Source organism: Pezoporus occidentalis, unplaced genomic scaffold (assembly GCF_034315485.1).
Source record: "Pezoporus occidentalis ecotype Australia unplaced genomic scaffold, CSIRO_AGI_Poc_V1 ctg11, whole genome shotgun sequence".
Lineage (NCBI taxonomy): Eukaryota > Metazoa > Chordata > Aves > Psittaciformes > Psittacidae > Pezoporus > Pezoporus occidentalis.
In genome coordinates, this window is record NW_026912886.1 from 5,578,298 (window position 1) to 5,599,896 (window position 21,599).

At 50.4% G+C, this 21,599-nt stretch overlaps 1 protein-coding gene and 2 long non-coding RNA genes across 4 annotated transcripts; all 3 read left to right on the plus strand.

Annotated features, from left to right (window-relative positions):
• Positions 1-810: 810 nt before the first annotated feature.
• Positions 811-3,559, plus strand: LOC134168555 (uncharacterized). The gene is made up of 2 exons (XR_009966579.1): positions 811-2,784; positions 3,261-3,559. It is a non-coding gene; the product is annotated as an uncharacterized LOC134168555 (long non-coding RNA).
• Positions 3,560-4,108: 549 nt separating this feature from the next.
• Positions 4,109-7,340, plus strand: BCL2L10 (BCL2 like 10). The gene is made up of 2 exons (XM_062628356.1): positions 4,109-4,592; positions 6,174-7,340. The coding sequence occupies exons 1-2, from the start codon at positions 4,191-4,193 to the stop codon at positions 6,303-6,305; spliced, it is 534 nt and encodes a 177-aa protein (XP_062484340.1). The 5' UTR covers positions 4,109-4,190; the 3' UTR covers positions 6,306-7,340.
• Positions 7,341-15,097: 7,757 nt separating this feature from the next.
• On the plus strand, positions 15,098-18,979 carry LOC134168578 (uncharacterized). Of its 2 annotated transcripts, XR_009966594.1 has the most exons (4): positions 15,098-16,300; positions 16,460-16,583; positions 17,683-17,753; positions 18,284-18,979. It is a non-coding gene; the product is annotated as an uncharacterized LOC134168578 (long non-coding RNA). The 2 variants fall into 2 exon arrangements; XR_009966593.1 differs by lacking the exon at positions 18,284-18,979 and having other exon boundaries at positions 17,683-17,826.
• The last annotated feature ends 2,620 nt before the right edge of the window (positions 18,980-21,599 follow it).

Here is a 21,599-nt window from a genome sequence, read left to right on the forward strand (position 1 = left end):
CTGAACCTTGGTAGTAAGTAGAGGAGCAGAGGACCTACTGTGAAGGTACTGGCTGTTGTCATAAAAATGTATTTTTTGTACAGAAAAGGAATCCTTTCAATCCCTGGTTTTTCCTACTGTCTTTTTAGATAGAAATAAGTATTTCATCTCTGTTACCTGAATATAAAGAATCTAAATATATACAAACTGATAAGCTGCAAAAAGGAGGGATATAAACATGATTTACTTAATCATGAGGTAATACTTAACCAGTAGTTTCTTAGAAATTTTTAATTGTATCACTTGGTGAGTGAATTTTCTTTTACTTAAAGGAATATTACATGCTAAGCACTAAGGGATACTATACGCTGAGCACTAAACACTGTTACACTGATGGTCAAATCTTTTCCAAGTCAGTCATAGTCATTCTACAGTCATGATTCTTACTTGCATTTTGAGCAGTTCATACCACTTTGGCAGGGCACTGTAGCTTAAATATGCATTGAGGCAGTATATTCCCATTTTAAGGCCCTTCTGCAGTGTCAGAGCAGTGTAAGTTCATGCAAATGCCTGTCAAACCTTACAATTCCAATTGTACAGTCCTTATTGCAACAGTAATCTCCTACGACTAGCATAGACATAGTTTTGTCATATTTAGAGTTGAGAATTCACAACAGTGAGTTGTTGAAAACCTGCTGTGAGCACAGTTCTGGCAGCATTTGACACCGTGCTCACTAGAGCATCTGATCCAGGAGCTGCTGGGCTTCAGGAAAGCAGTACAGCCGCATTGCTGGCAGCACCTTGCTGGCAGCACATTGCTGGCAGCTCTGTGTGAGCATGGTAATGCAATACAGACTGGCAGGACTATGCCTGTGAGGAGCTGATGCTGTAGAATGAAGATTTAATCAGATAAAGCTGAGATACAGTTATTTATAGAACTACTGGGAAATTATATCTGCATTTATACATTGGAAACTATTGAGTGTGTCACCTGAGCAAAGGCACATAGGGAGCAAAGTGCTGGAGTAATGCTAGGGGCTTGCATGGTCTGGCCTTTGAAATGCAAGTGGTGAGATACGTCTGAAAAGATTAAAGACATGGTTTATATTTAGATTGAAACAAGAGAAAATAAGCTCACTGGAGTGGGCTTGATCACAAGCTCACTGATCACTGGAATTGACTGTTCACCCAAGTTTGATAATATCCTCATTCTATTTGGAAACGGGATTTCTTTACAATTTGATGAAAGTTGTGTTAGGAACAAAGTCTCCTCATTCATGAAAACATTAGGTTCCATGAATCCACAGTTATCCTAGGACACTGACATTTGTGTGAGCCTTCAGACTCTAATGAAATAGTCCAGCTGTTCTCACTTGGAAAAGCCAACTCTGATGCTTTGCAATGTTTGTGGCAAACTATCCCTGTAACAAACTGCACTATGGAAATGTCATATAGAGCTCACTGTGCAATACTGAGTCAATACACTGTACACATCTGATCAAAAGATTAATATTAATGTTTAGATAGTATTTATTGGTAAGATGTTTGTTTCAAACATACTACATTGTGTTGATACTTATGAATGGCCTAATTACAATAAATTGTATTTTACATATTGAGAACATGTATATACTAGTTTTTTACATCAGTTAGGTATTTGTAATGGTAGCTATTTTTTCTCTTTTGGGGGATTTACTTTTTGCATCATACAGTTTCTTAGATCATTTGTCCTGCAAAAATGTAGGGTGAAATGTAGGTCGACTATAAAATTGCTTTTGGAATATCTTCTGGAAATACTCAAAGTGAGCCACAGCAACTGAGTCGTCGAAGGTACCTGAAACTCCACATGAGCTCCTTCTGCATTCAGGAGGCCAGCATTCAAGTTATGCTTTCCTGCTCAGAAGGATCACAGCTAATGTGATGTTTTCTGTGCAGAATCAGTATGTGTTTTGTGGGAGCACAGGATTCTCCTCGCTTTGCAGTGGGACACCAGTGGTAGCTGGGCACTGACACACTGTTGAGGGCTCAGGCTCTCACTGTTTGGGTAAAACCAGATGTGCAGATCTTGCGATTTGCATCTTGAGATGCAGCAGTTCAGCCTTGTCAGTAGAGGAGAATTGTGCTGGGCTCAGCTGTCCACTTCCATGTAGGTTTTGTGGTCAGCATGAAGTTGGCTGGTGGAAGTGCTCAGTTTAGATGCTGAAAAAACCCACATCCTTAATTTAGGCACATTGTTTCATTTCCTTCCCTCTGAGGGGAAAAGTGCTGAGCCAGCTTGTTCTGAGTGACAGCAGTACCCAAACCGTCACCAGTTCCAGTGAAAATGAAGCTGGCATCACATCTTGCACCTCTGTTCTTAAGAAGGGAGAATTCCTGTGGTTCCTGCTCTTCCGGGCCAGTAAGTCAGGCTTCATGGACTTGCCCCATGTGGAAACCACCTTTTTGCTCCTGAGGGAATAGTGAAAGCCATGAGCCAGAAAGAGCTTCAACTTCCCATCAGATAAATGAAGACAGAGGAAGAGGGCACTTAGGTATCCATTATAGCTCTTACTCACTAAAGGTTGGCCAGGGAAGCGTTGGAAAACCCAGTGGTTTGAAACTCCCCCTTCGGTCTGGGAAGCTATTTGTGTCTCAGAAATGGCTCTCTTCCTTTCCAGAGGGAGAGGTTTTAACCTGTATCTTGTCCTTTCCTCAGCACATCCCAGCCTTGGAGAACAGCCACAGCAGCTCTGGGTGCAGCAATGGAGCAGCAGTGTCACATCCCAGAGCCTCAGCACTGGCCCTACCTTCTTGACCCGAGCTGAGGTGAAGTAAAAGCAGCCCCAAAAGGCTACACAAGCAGGATGTAACCAGGGTGAATGTATGGAAGCAAGCTATAGCCAGGTCAAAGTCACTATCGGACGGCTCCATCCTGTTAAACAGAAATGCTATATAAACAGGAAGGGTGGAAAAGGATATTGCAAGAGAAAGAGCAGCCTCTCCCTCTTGCTCTCCTGCTGTGAGGAATGCAATAGGAAATTCCTGCCGCAAGATTAACAATCGTAAGGAAAACTAGTTAAAAAAGCATGTGTGTAGAGCACTGGTGACAAGTAAAGATATTCCAGCTACTGCTCTAGCACATAAACACAGGCTTGATTTCCCTGCTTCAAAACAAAACAAAAGCCAAATATGGGGATGTAAAACTAAAACTTTGCCTTGGGAATGACTCTGAGAGACCAGGCCAGTTCTTGATAGTGATCTGAGAAACTGCAACAGGGTTTATTCCAACCATCTATTTTTAGATTTTCTAGCAGGGATGTGAAATGGAGACAGAGAGCTGCGACTCGAGATAGATGCAGTGAAGCTGAGCAGTCCCATGCCAACACGTTGGGCACCCGGATCCTGTTGCCTGAGGAGAGGTGACAGCTTGCCCCCATCCCAGGCTGCTGTGGCAGCACTTCTCCCAGCGCTGGTACGGGGGCTGCATGGGACAGCATGGTCACAGGCCACCACCTGAACCTCGCCAGCAAACCGGCACGGAGCAGGAAGCACATGTTGGGTGTACCTGTGCTGTCTGCCATAAATCTCGGTGTGGTGTTTATGGGAGTCTTGATATCTGTATGGAGCTGATGGTACTCCCGGCTCGAAGGGCGCAGCTGGGATGCAGGAGAGGCATGTGGCTGAGACGTCTCCATGGTGCTGTGCAAACGACAGGGCTTGGCCAGTGTTGTTCTCTGCCATTTTATTTTACACCAGCAGCGAAGGGCCAACCTTTGTACCACAAAGACCCTAATCCTAATTTTTGTCTGTAAACCCATCACAGCAAACGCCACTGCATTTGTTTGGTAAACAGACAACGCGCTCATCCTGCGGCCCTGGAGAACCTGACTGATGCACATCATGCACTGATGCGTGTGTGCGGAACTATAAATAAAGAGGCATCTCTCCGCCCGCATCTGGTAACCCCGCGGTTTGCTGCTGCCGGGGACACCCGCAGCTCCGTGCAGTGCGTGCCCTCGGCAGACCCACACCGTGGGGGACCCCGCTGTGCGGGACGTGCCGCTCGCGGGGCTCCTTCCCCCCGCTCCGGGCTCGGCTTTCCGCCGGGCCCCGCCCCGGAGGAGGGCAGCGCTGCCCATCGCCCCGGGGCTGGGCCGGGCGGAGGGGCCGCCCCGCCTCTTAGTCGGCGGCAGCTGCTGCTGCGGGGCCGCAGCTGCCCTTGGGCCGCCGCCATGCCGGGATCGCTGAAGGAGGAGACGGCGCTGCTGCTGGAGGACTACTTCCAGCACCGCAGCGGCGGCAGCGCGCTGCCCCCCAGCCCCACGGCGGCCACGCTGCGGCGGGCGGCGGCCGAGCTGGAACGGCAGGAGCGGGTCTTCTTCCGCTCCTGCGCGCCGCTGGCGCGGGCCGAGCCGGAGGAGGCGACGGCGCTGCTGGAGCGGGTGGCGGTGCAGCTGGAGGCGGACGGCGGCCTCAACTGGGGCCGGGTCCTGGCGCTCGTGGTGTTCGCGGGCACGCTGGCGGCCGCGCTGGACGAGCGGGGCTGCACCGACGGCCCCCGCTGCCTGGCCGCCGCGCTGGCCGCGTACCTGGCCGAGGAGCGCGGCGAGTGGCTGGAGGCGCACGGCGGATGGGTGAGCGGGGACGGGGCGCCGGGCGGGCCCCGGGACCAGCGAGGGTGGGGAGCGGGAGCCCGGCCCGGGGTGGATAACGGGGGCCTGGCCCCTTTACCCCGCTCGCAGAGCACGGCAGGGCAGCCGGGGAAGGGGCCGCCGTGATGCGGGTGATGGGCGCATGCGGCCCCGGACGGAGGCTCCGCAGGGAACGCGGACCATCTGTGGGGCCTGGGGAGCTCCCAGCGGTGGTCGGTGGGGACGTGCGGGGTGCTTAAGGTGCCTGTGGGAGTCCTGTGTTCCGCCTTGGTCCGGTTCCATAAAGGTGCCAGTGTCCATCTTAGATGAACTGCAGCCTCGGGGAAATACAGGAGCTATGCGCTGGCTTGTGGGAACAAGGGTTACCTTCTCAGGTCCGCAGATTTTGGAGAGCAGGCTGACACGGGTCTTCTCCCAAGCGTAAACACAAAACACTGATGTGCCTGTTCTCAAACGCGCCTGGGTACGAAGCCACCCGTCTGCTAGACCTGCTGCTCTGGTTCCTGCTTGTCCTGGAACTGGTCAGGTCGGAGCCTTGGGAAGGTGTGGGCAGCAGCATTAATATACATTGCAGCGTAAAGCGGTGGCTGCTGTTGCTTTCTGCCGCTTGAGATGCATGCTAAAGTACAGCTTTTAAAGCGTCCATGAGGCTCTGCCTATGTTACAGAACAAAACGTCAGCTGTCCCACAGAACTGCACATTCCCTATTTCCAGTCCTAGTGGAATATTTGATGTCAGTACAAATAAGCACTAAAAATAGAAGGGGGGGGGGGGAAGCAGCCACTGGTTTCGTTGTCTTTTCCAGACACCAAAATGAACTTGGTTTTCCAGTGGTCCATCTGACTGCTCAGAACAGCATGGTCGTTGGCTGCAGTGTACACTGTCACTTGGCAAAACTGCATCGCTTGTTCGCACAAATTAAAGCTTAAAGAACAAAGTTCCGGAAGAAATTAAGAGTATAACTTGTTTACATAGACATCTGCGGAGCAGAGTTCAAACACGACCATCTGGAGTTGTATTGCTGCCACTTCTGATTATCACAACTAACGATCTAGGAGAGCAGCTGCCAGCGTTGCTCTGAGCAGTGTCCACTTGGCCCTTCCAAGAGTGTTGTCATCAGTCCTGTATCCACTGAGATGGGACCAGCTTCGGTCTTCTGCCTTTCAAGTGGAAATTTCCATATCCTGTGTTTCAGATGCTTTCTGGAACTTGAATGAGGGGGAACAATGCTGGCAGCTCCCATCAGAAACTTGTCTAAAAGGGCTAAAATAACGTAATGGCACGCTGAGCATCTTGATAGGAAGGTTGCGATTGTCTGTTGAGCAAGGCATACAAGCACTTGTAGCTACTGCTTCTAGTTGCCTTATGCAAAGGTTCTCACAAAGCATTTTTGTGTGCCCGAGGCAGAAGGTTTAGACCTTCATAATTAAATTGATAACTTGTATAGCTGACAAACACCATTCTGGGAGTGTGAACCAAACTATGCTCAAAGAGTTGTTAAAAGAAATCCAGTCAGTTGTAAGCCAACCAACTCAATGTCATTTCTCTGTCTTGCTTTTCTAGGATGGCTTCTGCCGCTTCTTCGGCAGACAGGGATCCGAGACGGCTGAGCAGAGCAGTACCATAAGCAACGCGATCATGGCCGCAGCAGGGTTTGGAATAGCAGGATTGGCTTTTCTCTTGGTGGTGCGGTAGGCTGATGAATGGATGTCGCCACGGGGAAGTACTCTCAAAACTGACAATTTACCAGATTTCACTCTATTTTCTATAGAACAGACCCTCTAAGAAGAAGTTTATATTTTTAAACTGGCTTGGGAAAATGTGTTGCCAAACCCTTGACTATAAACTGCTTCACACAATACTCAGTAACAGCACAAACAAATGTGTCCTAAACCACCATTTGTGCATGTTCAAAACCTCTTATCTGCAAACATCCTCTGGACTTTCTTATTGAAGATGTAACCTAAGCTTTAGCATGGTTCATGTACTGTAACTTCTGAGTGCTTGGTGTTATGCTAGGAAGACGTTATGGTGGACTTGCTACTACTAAACCCTCTGTTTGAGACATCTTTTTTACATGGAGGCAAGTCTCTGAACCTGCCTTCCATTAATACTGTAAAGTGGGTGAACGTTAACTGTGATTTAACATAGCTTATGGCTTCAAATACGGTGCACAGCACTTGTTACCGAAAGGCAATTAGTTGGTTGATTTAGAGCAATTAAATGCCTGTGATGCAAGGGGCATTAGGGCTTGATATAACATACAGCTGATTTCATTACACTACAAGAAGATAAGTATTGATACAGGACGCTAATGGCTGCAGTACTGGTTCTTACTGAAAGGAATTTAAATATTAAACCTTAATTGGTATATTGAAATCCAGTGGAGGCTGGAATTTCTCTGGATTTCCTTGACAAAACAAGAATTTCCATATATCTTAATATATTTTTGAAGTATTTATCACTGTATAATACTTGTAGCCATAACATCTTTATTTTTGTTTAAAATTTAATGCTCGTTCTTGTCACTCTAGTGCGTATCAAGCGTTGTCTTGTTCAAGTAATATTTCACTCTATTTTCAACATGCTGTGTATTTCTTTCAATGGTTGTACAAATTGCCTTATGTTTCTGATAGCTTTTAATAACGTTCCTGGGTTACTCATAGCGTGTAAAATTTTACTATGGTGACTTCAAAGTTGAATAAATGTTGAGTATTTTTATTTTAAAAACCTTAACTTTCTGCTTATTTGCTTGAATGGGTGATCCACTCCTTGGATGATGAGTGTTTTGGTGCATCAGTTTGTGTTCACCTTCCTGGTGCTTTGACCTGAAACAAGTAACTGTGGAGCACCAGAGCGGTGTGGTACTGCTTTTTGCTGCAGAGGAGTCCTGCAGTAAGAACTAAGGCTAAGTCAGCCTAAGCGGAAAATCCAGTCCAAAAGGCCCATCTTCACCACTGCAACTGGAAATAACCATGTGGTTTTGTAGGGCAAAACTTTCCAGAGTGCATTAGCATAGGTGAGTGCAGACAGGCTCCTCTGAGAGCTGCTCCTGCTTGTGCAGAGCAAAAGAACTCTTGTTCTCTGCCAACACTTGCTGCTGCCTCTCTCTTTCACACGTGCACACTTTTTTATGAAGCTGGAGTTTCTAACACGTGTTACAATGATGACTTAGCAGTAGGTGATGGAGCTTAACATTACTGGCTTAGTAATACCGAGCAGCTGTACTTTTGAGTGTGCTAGGTTTAATTCTTAAAAGCGGTCTCATGCTCCTGTCTACAAGTGAGATGTTTCTGGGGCACTGGTGGCTCTGATATCTGCTAAATGGTGCAAACCTGTTGTTCAGCCTCTCTCCCTGGTCACCCGTCAGCCCACTGCTCTGCCTGTAAAGAGGGCATGTCCCTTCATGGGGAGAGCAGTTGGCATGTGTTAGACTTCCTCTTGGGAAAGTTGAGCCTTGGCAAGCATCGCTGTGGCCGGCAGTGGCCACACTGCTTCTCCTTCTGCTGGCCACTGGGCCCAGGGGTAGGCGTGTGGCAGGGACCGCAGCGCAGCGCCGGACAGAGCGGCGTTGTGTGCCTGGCCACAGATGCGGGAGAAGGACAAAAAGGGACATTCAGGGACGGTAAGTCCTGTGGAGGAGGGAAGGAGCTGGTGGTGCTCCCCCCTGCACTGCCTGCTCCGAACAAACGCCTGCTTGTTCTCTGACTTCCAGTTCTCTAACTCCAGCTTGGCTGCTCCCGGCAAGAGGATTAAGAGCCTGCGGTGTGGGACCATTGTGCTCAGTTCCTCTCCCAAGTTCCCACAGGGATGGCGCCTGCCTCAGCAGCAGCTGGATGCTCTCAGGCGTTTGCCTCCAGTCCTCCTGGCCAACCGTGAGCCTGCAGTGCTGGCAACTTTGGCTACAGTGGGAATGAGCTGGCTGGTGCTGGGAAACAAAGGTAGTTTCCGAAATACGGGATGCTTAGGCGCATGTGTGCCGAATGACAGGGCAAGAAATGCTCTAAACAGAGGGCAAAAGCTCCATGGAAATCTGCTGTAGATCTCAGTGCCTCTCCTGTACCAAGCAGAACAAAGATAAAATATGAGTATTTTGATTTCCAGTGTAACCTGATCTGGCAGGCCCCACAAAAGCAGTAGCAGAAAGGATATTATCCTGGTTTTCACCGTGTGCTCTGGAAAAGAGAAGAAAATGGTCTGAAAATGTCCTTGAATAAAGTCACAATCAGCCTTTGGTGTAAACCTGACCCTTTACAAGGTTCAGCTTGGAGAGTGTCTGCTGCTCTTCCCTGGCCTGGGAGATGCTGGGGGTGGGTTTCTAAGGCTAGAAGAATCAGGAGTATGGGAAAGCTGTAAGGCTGTCAGGAGGCCGCAGCGCAGCTCAGCAGCATCATGGCAATGCTGCCTGTAACCCCCTGGAGCCAGGCTGCTCTGGTCTATGCTGGGAACCCGTGCTTGAGGGTGCTCTGCTCAGCCACCCTGAGAGCAGTGGACACAGCCCAGGCTCCTGGAGCCTGGCATGGGAGTGACTTGCCTGTGCACAGCTGGAGCCATACTCTGATGCATGGGGACTGTGGTAATGTAGGGTTGAAGACCAGGGCTGTATCACCAAAGCCTCACTTATTTTGGGGCAGTTTAGACTTAACTTACATTTAACTCTATTTTAATTTATTTTTTTCAGTTTCATCCTGACAGTTTGTCTCAATGAAGTCCTCTATTTCAATTGAAAACTGCTGCTCATCCTCTTCTCTGCCTCAGAAAAGGGAAGCAGGATGCTGTTCCTTTCTTTAAATGCAGAAGGGGAATAGGGGATGTTTAAGTGCAAGGCTGCAGCTAATCATCACAACAGCTTGCTGACCTTCAGCTTTGGTGAACTTCCCTGGCAGGTGGTGGGTGCAACAAGCCTCATCCTACCTAATGATTAGCACACAGTAATTGCTGCAGGTTCTGCTGGGGTCCTATGTGCCTACAGCTGCAGAAGCCATCAATCGTGGGTCACTTCAAGGCACCTGCGTGCTGGGCAGGGTCTGTGTTTGAAGGGAGGTGCTGGCTGAGCTGCATCCCTTGTCTGGATGCTCACACCAGTTTGGAGTCTTCCCTGCTCTGCTGTATACAGAAACCTTTGCAGGGCCCAGTTTTCAGTGTTCTTCCCTCTGATCTTACTGGAGCTGTTAGTGTTATCTGCTGGCACAGCACCTGCTCCCAACCCAGTTCCCTTCTGAAGGCGCAGCCATTGTAACCACGGGCAAAGGCTGCAGTGCTGTTGCAGGAGCCCAGCTGCCTTCTCTCTGAAGGAAAAAGCAATCTATTCATCACGGTTTTCAAGGGTGTTGAATTAGTAAGTGGGTTTCTTTTTGACTTGGAAAAAATGAGAAGCTGTTAGAGCTCAAAACCTGTGAGTTGCAGAATGGTGTTAACATGGCACTTTGTGAGCTGTGGTATGCAAAATATCTGGTCTGGCATGTCTCGCTGGAGGAACTAGTGCTGCTGCTGCATCCTGCTCTCTCCACATATGGTGGTGGGGTGCACATGGTGGTACCCAAGCCCGGGCAGGATGGGAGAGCCCTGTTGCAAGTGACTTAGTAACTGAGCAGCCAAGCCTCCCCCCTAGAATCACTGGAAAGAAAAAAAGATCAAGTGTGTGACATTTATTAACGTAATTTCAATTCTTGTGCTCATTCAGTTTGGATAATGAAAACAAACTTCTGGGTTTCACTTCCGTTTCCCTGCTTTCTCTATCTGCCTCAAGCTGGGCTGTCCCTGCCATGATGAGATGCTGTGTGGGGAGAGCAGGCACATCTGGGAATTACCTGCTTTAGGGTTTAAAGAGTCAGCGTAATTGCTTCATAAATACTTCTGTTACTGGGTGCACTTTAAGGTGTTATCTTCACACTTTTAACCATTATCTTGTCACAAACTGAAGTTCTTCAGTAAGAACAGAGTTAAATAAAATCCTGGTTTACTTGAAGTCAAATGTAGGAAGTTTAAAAATCAACTCTGCTGAGCTAACAAGATCGTTTTGTTGGACTTTTTCTCCGCCTGGGCTTGGTCTATTTGTTTTATTCAAATGAGAAAGAGAGGACCTGGCTTTCCTTGTCACAGAGGTTTCCTTTCGAAGGGGCCGTTTGTTTCTGCCCAGCCTGTGATCAGTTTCTAGCGCTGCAGCCTGTAACTGAACTTGCCAATTGGCAGTCTCGCATTCTGGATGGTCACCCATTTTATGTCAGAGCTGACGTGCATTACACGTTTCTGTTAGTTAGGAATTAAACCTATTAAATTGGCTGCTTTAATTCAGTAGGGGATCACACCAGCTATCGGGGCAGTGGAAATCCATCATGTCCTGTAGTTAAGAGGCACCGCAGCGCAGGGCATTGGAAAAGCCTGTCCCCAGAGAGCTATGGGAGGCACTGCAGAAACTTCGTGCTCTCTAGGTCTAATCCCTTTAATGATTGTGACCTGTGACAACAGTTCACTTGAGGGAGTTCCTGTGTTTGACCCAGCCTGCTCTTTTGTTTGAACAGCTCAGCACGTGGTGAGTAACAGCAGGAACCCCACACCCGGCTTACAGCTTCTGGATGCTGCCTTTCAATTATTTGTATAATTATCACATGTGGCTTATACCCAGCAGGGCCTGTGGGGAACGATGGTCAGGCTCATCTAACTGTGGGGAAGGTGCCCATGCTGCATTGCTCCTCGGGGAGGAGCAGGCATGGCACTGGAGCTCTGCTATGGGCTGCCCGACAGCAAAGCACTCTTGCTGGTGCTTTTCATTTGCAATGTGTAAAAGTGCAAAGGTGACTTCATCAAAGTGCTAGAGAGAAAGCACTGTGTGCTGAGCTAACAGGCTGGTTGGCTTCTTCCTTGTAGTGATTAGTGTCTTTAGAAGAATCCCAGAATGTTGTAATTAATTTCTGAGCATTAATTGTGAAGCTGTATGATGTGCCCATTGGAGACTCCTAGAACACAGGCAGAGCCATGTGGCTTGGTGAAGGCAGGCAGCCTGCAGGGCAGGCAGTGCTTAACTCGTCTCTCTTGAAACTGACAGCAGAAGCTCACTTGGTGCCTGATCTCCTGGTATGTGGGCTGGACCTGGGGCTTTCCCACCTCTCCTGAGGCAGAGGATGTGCTCCTAGAGCTCTGATGGAAGAGTGGCCATGCTGGATGTACCCAGTGTCATCCTTCTCCCTGGCAGCATGGCCACACTGCCTCTTGGTGCCAAGCACAAGACTGTGAAGGGGTGGCCATGTTGGTGCTACACTGGATGGGTGGTGGTTACATAACTTTTGGAGGATTCTAATGCATGAGCAAGAATGAATTCCAGCAGCCATGTGTAAAATAACCTTGTAAAACAGTATTGACAAGATCAGTGGCAGCTGAGAGCTGATGGTGCTTGACACACAGAGTGAGCGCTTGCTTCCTGATACCCAGCACATGGGTGTGTGCTTTGATACAGACAAGGACTTCAAATGTTGAACCAAATCACACTGGGAGCCTGCCTGGGATGTGGTTCCTTGAGCGATTCATACCCAAGCTGGATGGCAGCATTCTCAAGCAGTGAGTGGGATGTGGTCCAGCAGCCAGCTCTGCCCAGGAGGCTGGATTCCTGCTTGGGCTGCGCCGGGTCCTGTCTCCTCTCACAGCCCCAGATGGAGCAGCGCTGCTGGGTGGGGATGGTGTCTTTTGGTCCGCTGTGATGGGGCATGGGGCTATAGCATAGCCGCTGCCTGCTGCACTCAGCCAGTCAGTACATGGGTTCCATTCCAAAACTCTGCAGAAAACCCTGAGCTTTCTGGTGTGAGAAGTGTCAAGTGTGTGCAGGGGTTGAGTTTTTAATCATATTTTCCTTTTGTCTTCTCCTAACCCTTACGTGCCCTGCAGAACATGTACCTGCAGTAGCTCTGCTGGCAGTCCCAGTGTGGGCAGCTCTCCTGTGTGGGGCTGCTGGCCAGCACAAGTCAGACTCAGCATGCAAAACCTGGCATCCTTAAGCGTTCCTGCTGCCAGGCGAGTAGGCAGCTCTGTGCCATAGCAGCACTGCCCTGCCCTGGGCTAGAAAATGGAAGAAAAGAAAATGATTTCTCATAACCTCTTCTGAAAATGGCACAAAATAGCACAAAAGGAGCCTGAAGCTTTACAAAGGAAAAACCAGTCCCTTGGGATCTGGTTTATTGTCCTTGGTGATGTTCAGAGCAGAACACCACCTGCTGCTTTGAAACCCTTCCAATGTTCCTGGTTGCTTTTGCCAAGCGAAGGTCTGCCACATGGGAGGAAAAGGTTCAGCGTGGGAGTGAGTGGGGGGAGAGATTGTGCGAACCAGAAATCCCGGTGCTGTGTTCTGCCATCTGCTCTGTAGCCGGTCCAGGGCTGTGGGTGGTTTCCCACAGCACTCCCCTCGCTGCCATGGCCGGCGGCTGGCTTTGAACTCCGGTGCTGGCACTGCAGGGCCGGGTGAGATCTGTGTCTCCCGTGTCCCACAGGAGCTGCCCTTTGGCCGGGCGAAGCTGGGCACCGTGTCCTGGCTGGTGGCTGCGGGCTGTGCGGGCAGCCAGCTCCAGAGCAGCATGGACCTCAGTGCCTTTGGCATGGGGCGAGTGAGTGCCAGGAGGTCCTGGCGTGGACACCCCCTATGCCATGCCCATAGGGAGAGCTCTGCCTGCAGTGCCTGGGGCTGTGGCTGCACACCCCTCTGCTCCGCACCCCTCTCCTGCCCACCCCTGCTTCGCTTTCACTTGGGAATGTGACCTTGCTCTCTAGATTATTTACAGACAAAATATTGCTGCAAGCCAGTGGAAGGGTTTTCTGTTGTTTTTCTTGTTTTCTTTTCAAGTGACTGAATTCCATGAAAAATGAATTATTTCAAGGGGTGTGTGGGGCCTGGTGGGAATGCTTTGCTGTGTTTGGGAACAGGCTGCCCAGAGCCTCTCTCCTGGCCAGCCCAGAGGTGAGAGATGCTCTTAGATTCCCTACCCATAGGAAACAATCATCTTTCTCTGGTTTTCTTAGAGAAACTCACCCCAGGCTAGGGGAAGGCTGCCAGGACAGGACACCAGAATTAACACGGATGTGGCACACGTGTAACTGGGACTGGGCTCCTTCCCTGCTTGTGTGAGCGGGTGCATAGTGCTGGCTGTGGGGAAGGGAAGAGCAGAAGCAGGGATAGCTTTCCTTAGCTCCCCCTCCTGCACCCCTAGAACCACGGCTCTCCACTTCCCACCACTTGGGAGCCCCTGGGCCTCCTGCTGCGCTTGCGACACGGGCTGGGTTTGCTGCGCACTTCAGGCAGAGCTGTCACATCCGATCGGAAGTGGTGTGGGCTCATGTCTCCTGTTTTGTTTTTACTGGCAGGACCAGCAGCTGCCCTTTTCCCCGCTGCTGACAGTTCTTCTGTCCAGCTTAACTTCTGAAAGCCTCATGGTGGTGGTTTCCCACTGTGCAGAGACATGATGCCTTTGACCTTGCACCGCTGCGGTACCCTTTGCATGCTGCTGGAGGCCGTGGAGCTGCTCATTGTGCACAATAATGTGTCATTAGGTTCAAGCAGCGTTGGTTGTGCACTGGACAGTGAGGATGCTGAAGGAATGGAGGTGGTGCGCCTAGGGACCTTTGATCAACCAAACATGATTAACCATCTTGCAGCAGACTTGTCTAGTTGGTGGAGCGGTGCTAACTGTGGTGCTACTGAGCTATGGAGCACTCTGTGCAAACTGTAAATAGCGTTCTAGTTATACATAAGGGCAAAATCCAATGAATTTTGTGCAGAACAAAATCTGAAGTTTCCGTGCCTAAAAAGCCATGGGGATGAAGGCCTGGTCAGGAAAAACAAGTGGAAAAAGGCTTATTATTTTAGTCAAATCCTTGATTTGGCTGTAGCCAAAATGCTTAGTGGCAGGGTAGAAACCTACCAGGTTAGAGACAGCAATACCACCGAGATCTTGTGCAGCAGCAGCATATAGAGCTAAAGGGCATCATGAGGCTGTGTCTGTAGGGACTGCTCCCTATCGATGTGCTGGCTGACCTCTTTGTGCAAGCAGCCCCTTGCCCTGTGAGGACTCCAGCACCTGACCCTGGATCTGCTTCTATGCATGTATAATGCTGCTCCTCACTAACAGGGTCTCTGGCACATTGCTTCCAGCCAAGTACTAGTGGCTTGACTGGCTTGAAAAACCAAGTGTGACCAGCCCCATGCCAAGCAGGGGTGCAGAGCAACCCTAGTAGGTGCCTGGGGAAGGGGTCCAGTGGTGCTGCTGGTGAGCAGCTCTCCATAGCATTAGATCAGTAGTATCCCAGTCCTCTCAGGGTAAGCCTGAGGATTTGATGTGTGCTCCTGCCCCCTTAGATTAGGGAATCGGGCATCCTGAGCGAAGCATCTTCTCTGCCTGGGTGTCCAAAGCATTTAATGATCTCAGCAGCAGATGGATAGGTGGTAAAGAGATCGATTGCTTCCTGCAAGGTACATGAAGTCCCACCTTTCCTGCAGAAACACCAGGTAAATAATAGGTTTTAAATCCCCTCTTGCAGCAGCTGACCCTACACGTGTTTATCCAAGTGACTGGAGTTGTGCCAGTCCCTCTGGTAAGTGACCTTTCCCGAATTTTTCTTTTCAAGTTGACATTTAAAAAGGGGGGGAAAAGTCATAGCAACAAACAGTGTTTTAACAGCGATAAAGCCATACCCGTCAACAAAGCCAGGAAAGCTGCTCCGGAGCCTGCTCCGGCGGCTCTGCTGTCCCTAATGGAGCCTGTATGGACAGCACTGGCTTGTGCTTCCCAACCTGCTTGGTTTTGCATGAACCAATGCCCGTGGGCTGGGCTGGGCGCCTCCGCAGCTCCAGGGAAAGGCTTGTGGGGTACAATTAAGCATAAGCCAGCTGCTGGCAGCTGGAGGCACTCACGGTATTAGCTCATTACTGAAATTCAAATGAAGAAGAGTCTTAAATCTCTGAAAGGAATCTGGGTTTGGCAGGCAGTGGAGCACTTGGCTGATATTGAAAATGCCTTGGACAATTTACTGTGTGTTTGGGGGGAGTAAAATTCACCCCTAGCTTCCATGTTCCTTGGTTCTCAGCTTCAGCACTGCTGTGACACAACCCCTCACCCCTGGCAATAGTCTCACAGGGAGATACTTAAGCAATGAAGTGCCTGTGCTTTGCAGGAAGTTTACATCTAAAGCCCAGATGAGCTCCTCTTCCAGGCTGGGCATCACTGAAGGGTTCCCCAAATCCTACTCTCCCCATGTCCTGGCCAATGCCATAGCTCTGCCATGCCAGCTGCTAGCCACTCCATCTCCACTGGGCTCTGTGGCATCTCGTGTGTGTCCCTGCCTTCTCCATCTGTAAAGCACCCTGCAGCCCTTACCTGTGTTTTTGGTTTACTTGCAGGTGGTGAGCAGGACTGTGAGCAGCAACCAGTCTGGGGTGTTGGAGTCTCCCTGGAATCCCCCCTCTGGCTCCTCTCCTTGATGTGCCACTAGGAATGATTTCCACCAGGACCACTCCAGGGACGGCAGCATGGAGTGCCTGCATGGTCCTGCCTTGACAAGAGGAATTGAAACAGGGACATTCCAGCACTGGTGTTTCCTGTAGCTGGAGGCATAGGAGATCCATGGGAAGCACCTGTCAGCAGGGATCCCCCAGAACTGGGTGCTTCCCAGGCCTTTCTTGCAGATGGCTCAATGGGAGAGGCTGCAAAAAGGTACGAGACAACAAGGGGACCAGGGCAGTGGCAGCACTTTGGTTGTGCAGGGACATGCTGTGGCTCAGGGTGGTGCTGGGCAGCTCTGCACCAGAGTCCTTCTAAGCATGGGGGCTGGTGGCAAGCTCTGCTTAAACCAGTGTTTATGACACATTTCAGTTGAGGAGCACCTAAGCAGTTCTGCCATGACAGGCCTGTTCTGCGCTTGGCCTTGCGGTGATGCCGTTTCTTGCATTTAATCTGTTTGTGCAAGAGGATAAAACAATAATGAAATAAACCCCAGGTAAGTCCAATGGCAAAGATGCTTTTAGTGAGCTGATAGCCAAGCCTCATCTTTGCAGTTCACTGTGTCCCTGTGCAGCCCTGGCTCTGCTGCTGGGGAGGGTGGGACACTGCAGCCCCTAAGGTGCTGGGAATGGAGACTGGCAGCTCACAGATCCCCCTGTTAGGAGTGCCCACTCCCCTACTGCTCCTGAGAGGTCTCTAGGCTCTTAATGTGAGACAAGCAAGCTTTATTGCCAGGCTGCTGCTGGAGTGATGCTCATTCAAGGCTCTGTGGCTGCTCAGTGGTGATGGCAACTTTGGGACTTCATCCACTGAGTTGTCTTCAATCCATCTCAGCAAGATTGCCTCGTTCCGCTGCTGCTCACAGTCAGCTCGGCTGTTGGCTTCCTGCAGGGCCGGTACGTGAGCTCTGCAGCAGGGCTGCCTGTATCCAGAGCCTTCCTTCCCCTGTGATAACGTCAGCGCTGGAGAGCAGGCGGCTATTTTGGTCCCAGGAATGCCAGCGGATGATTTCACTTTTGTTTTGTACCCGATAACCTTTCCCATCACAATGAGAGACGACATCCGTGCTCCCTGTGCTTCTGTGTGCGAGGGGAAAGCCATTCAAGTGCCTCTGCAGGGGAAAAGAAAAAGCCAGTTTAAAAATAGCTGCCCAATTGTCCGTGGAGCCTGGGCAAAAGGAAGGGCAAAAGCTTCTCCATGCTGCACTGTGCACTGGGGTCGGCTTCCCTGGGGCTCAAAGACGGCAACCGTGGGAATATTTGCTGTGCTGGCTTTTCCCATCAGCCTCCTGCAGACGGGAAGGTCTGAGAGGGACTTTCTTCTCCATGCAGAGCCGTCCCAGTGTGGGGCTTCAGGAGAGCTACAGCAGCTCCTTTTGCCCCCCACCTACCCATCTCTGCCCCTCCTGCCCTTCCCTGAGTCCTATCCCTGCAGGGTTTCATGTCTGGGAGCTGGGTCAGGAGCTTGGCAAGACAAACCCACCCGGGGCCGCAGGCGAGATAAATCTTGTCAAACCCAGACTGCTGAAGCTGAGCTCCAAGTTTTGTTTCCTGTGGGGAAGGAGCTGGCTGAAGTAACTGGCTTTTAACTTTCAGGCTGTGACTTCCCACGAGCTGCTGACCCGCCATGTGACAGGAGCTGCTGCAGGGCCCTGCACCGAGATGCTGTATCACTGGATAACCGAGCTGCACTGGGGCCACAGCAAGCCCCGTGCTCTGGTGGAGAAGGGCTTTGTGGTACCCATGGCACAGACAGCATTGGCTACCAGACCCAGGTGGGAATGGGCAACCCCTGATTTGCTTAAAGAGGGAAGGCAGCAAGTTTATGTAGCACCAGACCCCCTCTCCTATGGAGAGATGCTTCTCTGCTCCTCTGGGGCTGTGTGGCACCGCTCACCAATGCCTGCCCTGGCCTCCAAAGAACATTACAGGCCATTTTGCAAGCTATGGGCAGCAGGGTGGCTGCCTGAGTTCCAGTTTGATCTCTCCCTTTGCTCATTGAGAGGTTTTTGCACAGTCTCCTGAGCACATGACTCCACGTGGCTCCAAACCTGCCCTTGTCCTTCCTGAGCTGGAGCCTGTTTACAAAACAGAGGCTGAGGGCTGCTATTTATCCTTACATACACATTACATTCAGAGTTGCTAAACAGGCAAAGCCAAAATGAAAGTCATCCGAGTTTTCCTTAATTAGGATAAGACCCTCATGAATCATGAGGTTCTTTACCTCAAGGTTGCACAAAGAATTGACTTTGGCAGCAGACATCAAGGTACAGCAGTCAGCAGAGCTCGCTCACTGCATTGACATCTGCTGGAAAGACTTGTTTTTCCCTCCCAAGTCACATGCTAACTTGTGATGTGATCATGAGATACAAAGGATAACCTTCCAATATGTACTTTTCTCATCTGGATTTTTAAAAGGCAGAGGAAAAGAGCAAAAAGCAATGTAAGCGAGGGGGGGAAAGCCTCCCTGCCTCTTTTGGTTAGTGTTGCTGTGATTGCTGCTGGGACAGGGCAGGAGACTGGCTCCAGCGTGATGGGCTGCATGGGTGACGGAGAGCATCGGTGAGAAGAGCATCAGTGTGGGCAGAGCTATGTGTGTTCACCCCATGGGTGTCCCCTTCTTCACCTGTGTGCCCACAGAGGTGAGCAGAGGCTGCCTGTTCCAGGGTAGCCTGTGCTGGCCCAGGCAGAGGGAACTTTTTCTGGCCCTGTGCCATCCCATCCCTCAATGTTAAGCTCTCATGTTTGATTATAAATGTCAAAGTAACTATTTTTAATAACAATATCCCAATGTAAGCAGCTGGGCAGGTGGAATTATTTGATATGTGTTCTAGTCCAAAGGTTTATAGTAAGCCCAGCTGCAAGATTAAGCCAGAATCACCCTTGAATAAAATCCCCCATATAATCTTTGGGGAATTTTGCTAGTGCAGCTTGGGTATGTTTACTTCTGTGAGATGATGCTTATCCAGCACCAAAAACCCCCAGAAACCCATCATGGTGCTGACACGGGCGATGTTCAGGCTGCTGAAGGCTTTGGTGTGAGAGGAGTTCTTGCTGAGGAGCGTCTAAGGCAAAGCAATGGGGCAGGGTTGTTTATCTTCCAAGCTGGAGAGGTGTGTGCCATTGACTACCAAATTTGAATAAGGAGGTTGCTGCCCATGGTTTGCATGCAGGCAGCACTCCTGACTTGCACCTACAGCAGGATTACTCTGGGAACGGCAGGCAGAGATGAGCAGTGTGTGCATGTGTCTGTCTGTTCAGGGCTGGGAGCAGCTACGCAGAGCAGGAAAATGCAACAAGTCATGGCCATACTTTCCAAAACCCCATCACCATGGAATGACCCTGGCTGCACGTCTGCCAGGCACTCACACTGGTGGGAAGAGCTGAGGTTGGGTGGCCTCTGCAGCTGTGTGTGGGATGACCGGCCTGGCATCATCCCAGTTACTCAGTACTTCACCTCCAATGCTGCAGAGCCTGTGTGTGACACACTGTGTGTCAGCCTGACACAGGGTGAAATACTCACTGTAGCTGTCCTAGGAAGAAGTCACTGCGAGGAGGAACATAAAGGGGTGGATGTCTCACTGGAGGGGGACAGCCAGTACAAACCCTGTTACAAAAGCACTGCCCGCAAGAGCCACGCGCCTGTCCACAGCTCGGCCACAGCTATTTCAGTGCCAAGACAGGGCTGAGCACGGAGGTGTTTCCAGTAAACACACTCATTGGTGTCATGCGGGGAGGGAGGGAAGTGGGATGGAGGGCACAGCAGAGACACCCTCCCTAGTAGGGAGGGCACGAAGGCAGGGTGTCTGCTGGGTGCCTTTAATGTGGTGAATGGTGCTTTGACTGCTGTAGGAAGGTAGACTTTGATGTTTTGGGGAGGATGGTTGGGTGATGAACTTGCAGTAGAAATAGATGAAATCCAGCCTGTAAGGCTCAGCTGATCCCTGCACCTCCACCAGGACCACAGCATTTGTGAGAGACTTTGGATAGCTGGAACCTGATACAGTCCCTAGGCTCGAAGCTGGGGGAACATGAACAGGAGATGATTTTAAACTAAAACCAAAGCAATCCCTAATAAAGAGCTGTCTCTAGCAAGCAGGGTTATTTCTGATTTCAGGTCTTGAGAAGTTTTGGAACTATTTCGGTCAAATTACGTGTCTCCTGCTGTTACAGGAGCTTCACTCTGCAGTGTCCTGAGCCACCCTCCCATCTCCACACTTAGTGCAAAGACCAGTGTTTTTATCCTGAACATCAGACTATCCTCTTGCCTTAGGCAAGTATTTCTGTGGCCTCTGCAGCAGCATTAGCCAGAGCTCTTTAGGAGCACTGTGACACACTAATGGGGGGGTTGGTGTGCAGTTATCAGGGGTCCGTGCAGGACGGCAGCAAGCCTGCCTCTGGCTCGTGGGCATTTGGAAGGAGTTTGGGAGTTCTGAACGTAGCTGATTTGTTGCTGTGCAGTCTGGCTCAGTGGCTGGAGGGGGTTTCAGCCTACGGTCGGTCCATGGGCCGCAGAGGGCAGATGCCCCATCCCTGGTGAATGACTTTGGTCCTTCTGCTCTCCCTTGTTGGTGATGGCGTGTGTCTCTCTAGCAGGTTTTGCTGTGCAAGGTGTTTGTTCTGCAGCAGTACAGCGTGGAAGGCTCAGGCAGAGGGAGGCAGCCAGGAGAGTGCTGCGGGGCAGGACACACATAGCAGCTCCAGGTGTGATCGTTCCTCATGTGAGTGCACGGGGAAGGAGATGCACTGCTCATCCCTGAGTGTGGTGTAGGCACTTGCTCCTGGACAAGAAAGCAGTCCCTGTTCTTAAGGAGATGAACAAATCCCAAAGAACATCCTCTTGGAGTGGCCCCTCCCGCCTGCTTGTGTTCCTAGAGGACAACGAGGGCTTTGTAACTGCCCAGGGCTCTTGGGAACCAAAACAACCTCTGTGTGAGCTCAGTGGCTGTAAATCAGCGGGCTCCACCGGGTGCTAGTGCTGGGTAAATTTAGTGCCGATTGCTTTGATCTGAAATGCTTTCATTTCATACCCTCCACAGAGATAGACACAAGGTCAGACTAACGGCTAATACATGAAAAACGTGTGTGGTGGTTATTGATTTTGCAGTGATTAATGATCCAAAGGGAAGGACGGTGATTCATGCACAGGAACAGTGCCTGGGAATGAGCAACACCGACTGAGGTGGCCTTTTAATTCCAGCATCAAGCCTGTTTCCCACTCCTCAGGGGTAGCAGCACTGCTCTCACTGATGTCCTTGCACTGGGCAAACACTCACTGGTACACTGTGAGCTCTCGCACCCGTGTCTGAGCTCTGTTTGACTTGCTTTTGCTCTCTGTTTTGCAAGGGGATCAAAAAGGCCAAACCTAAAGATTTACTGTGCTCTTACTGTCAAAGGCTCTTGAAGCTTTCCTGCTGCTGTCCCAGGTGGCCAGGAGAGGCCTGGGAGAGGGTATGGCACGGCACCTTGCCCAGGCTCACACTGGGAGGCATTGTGGCTGAGTGCCTGCAGGA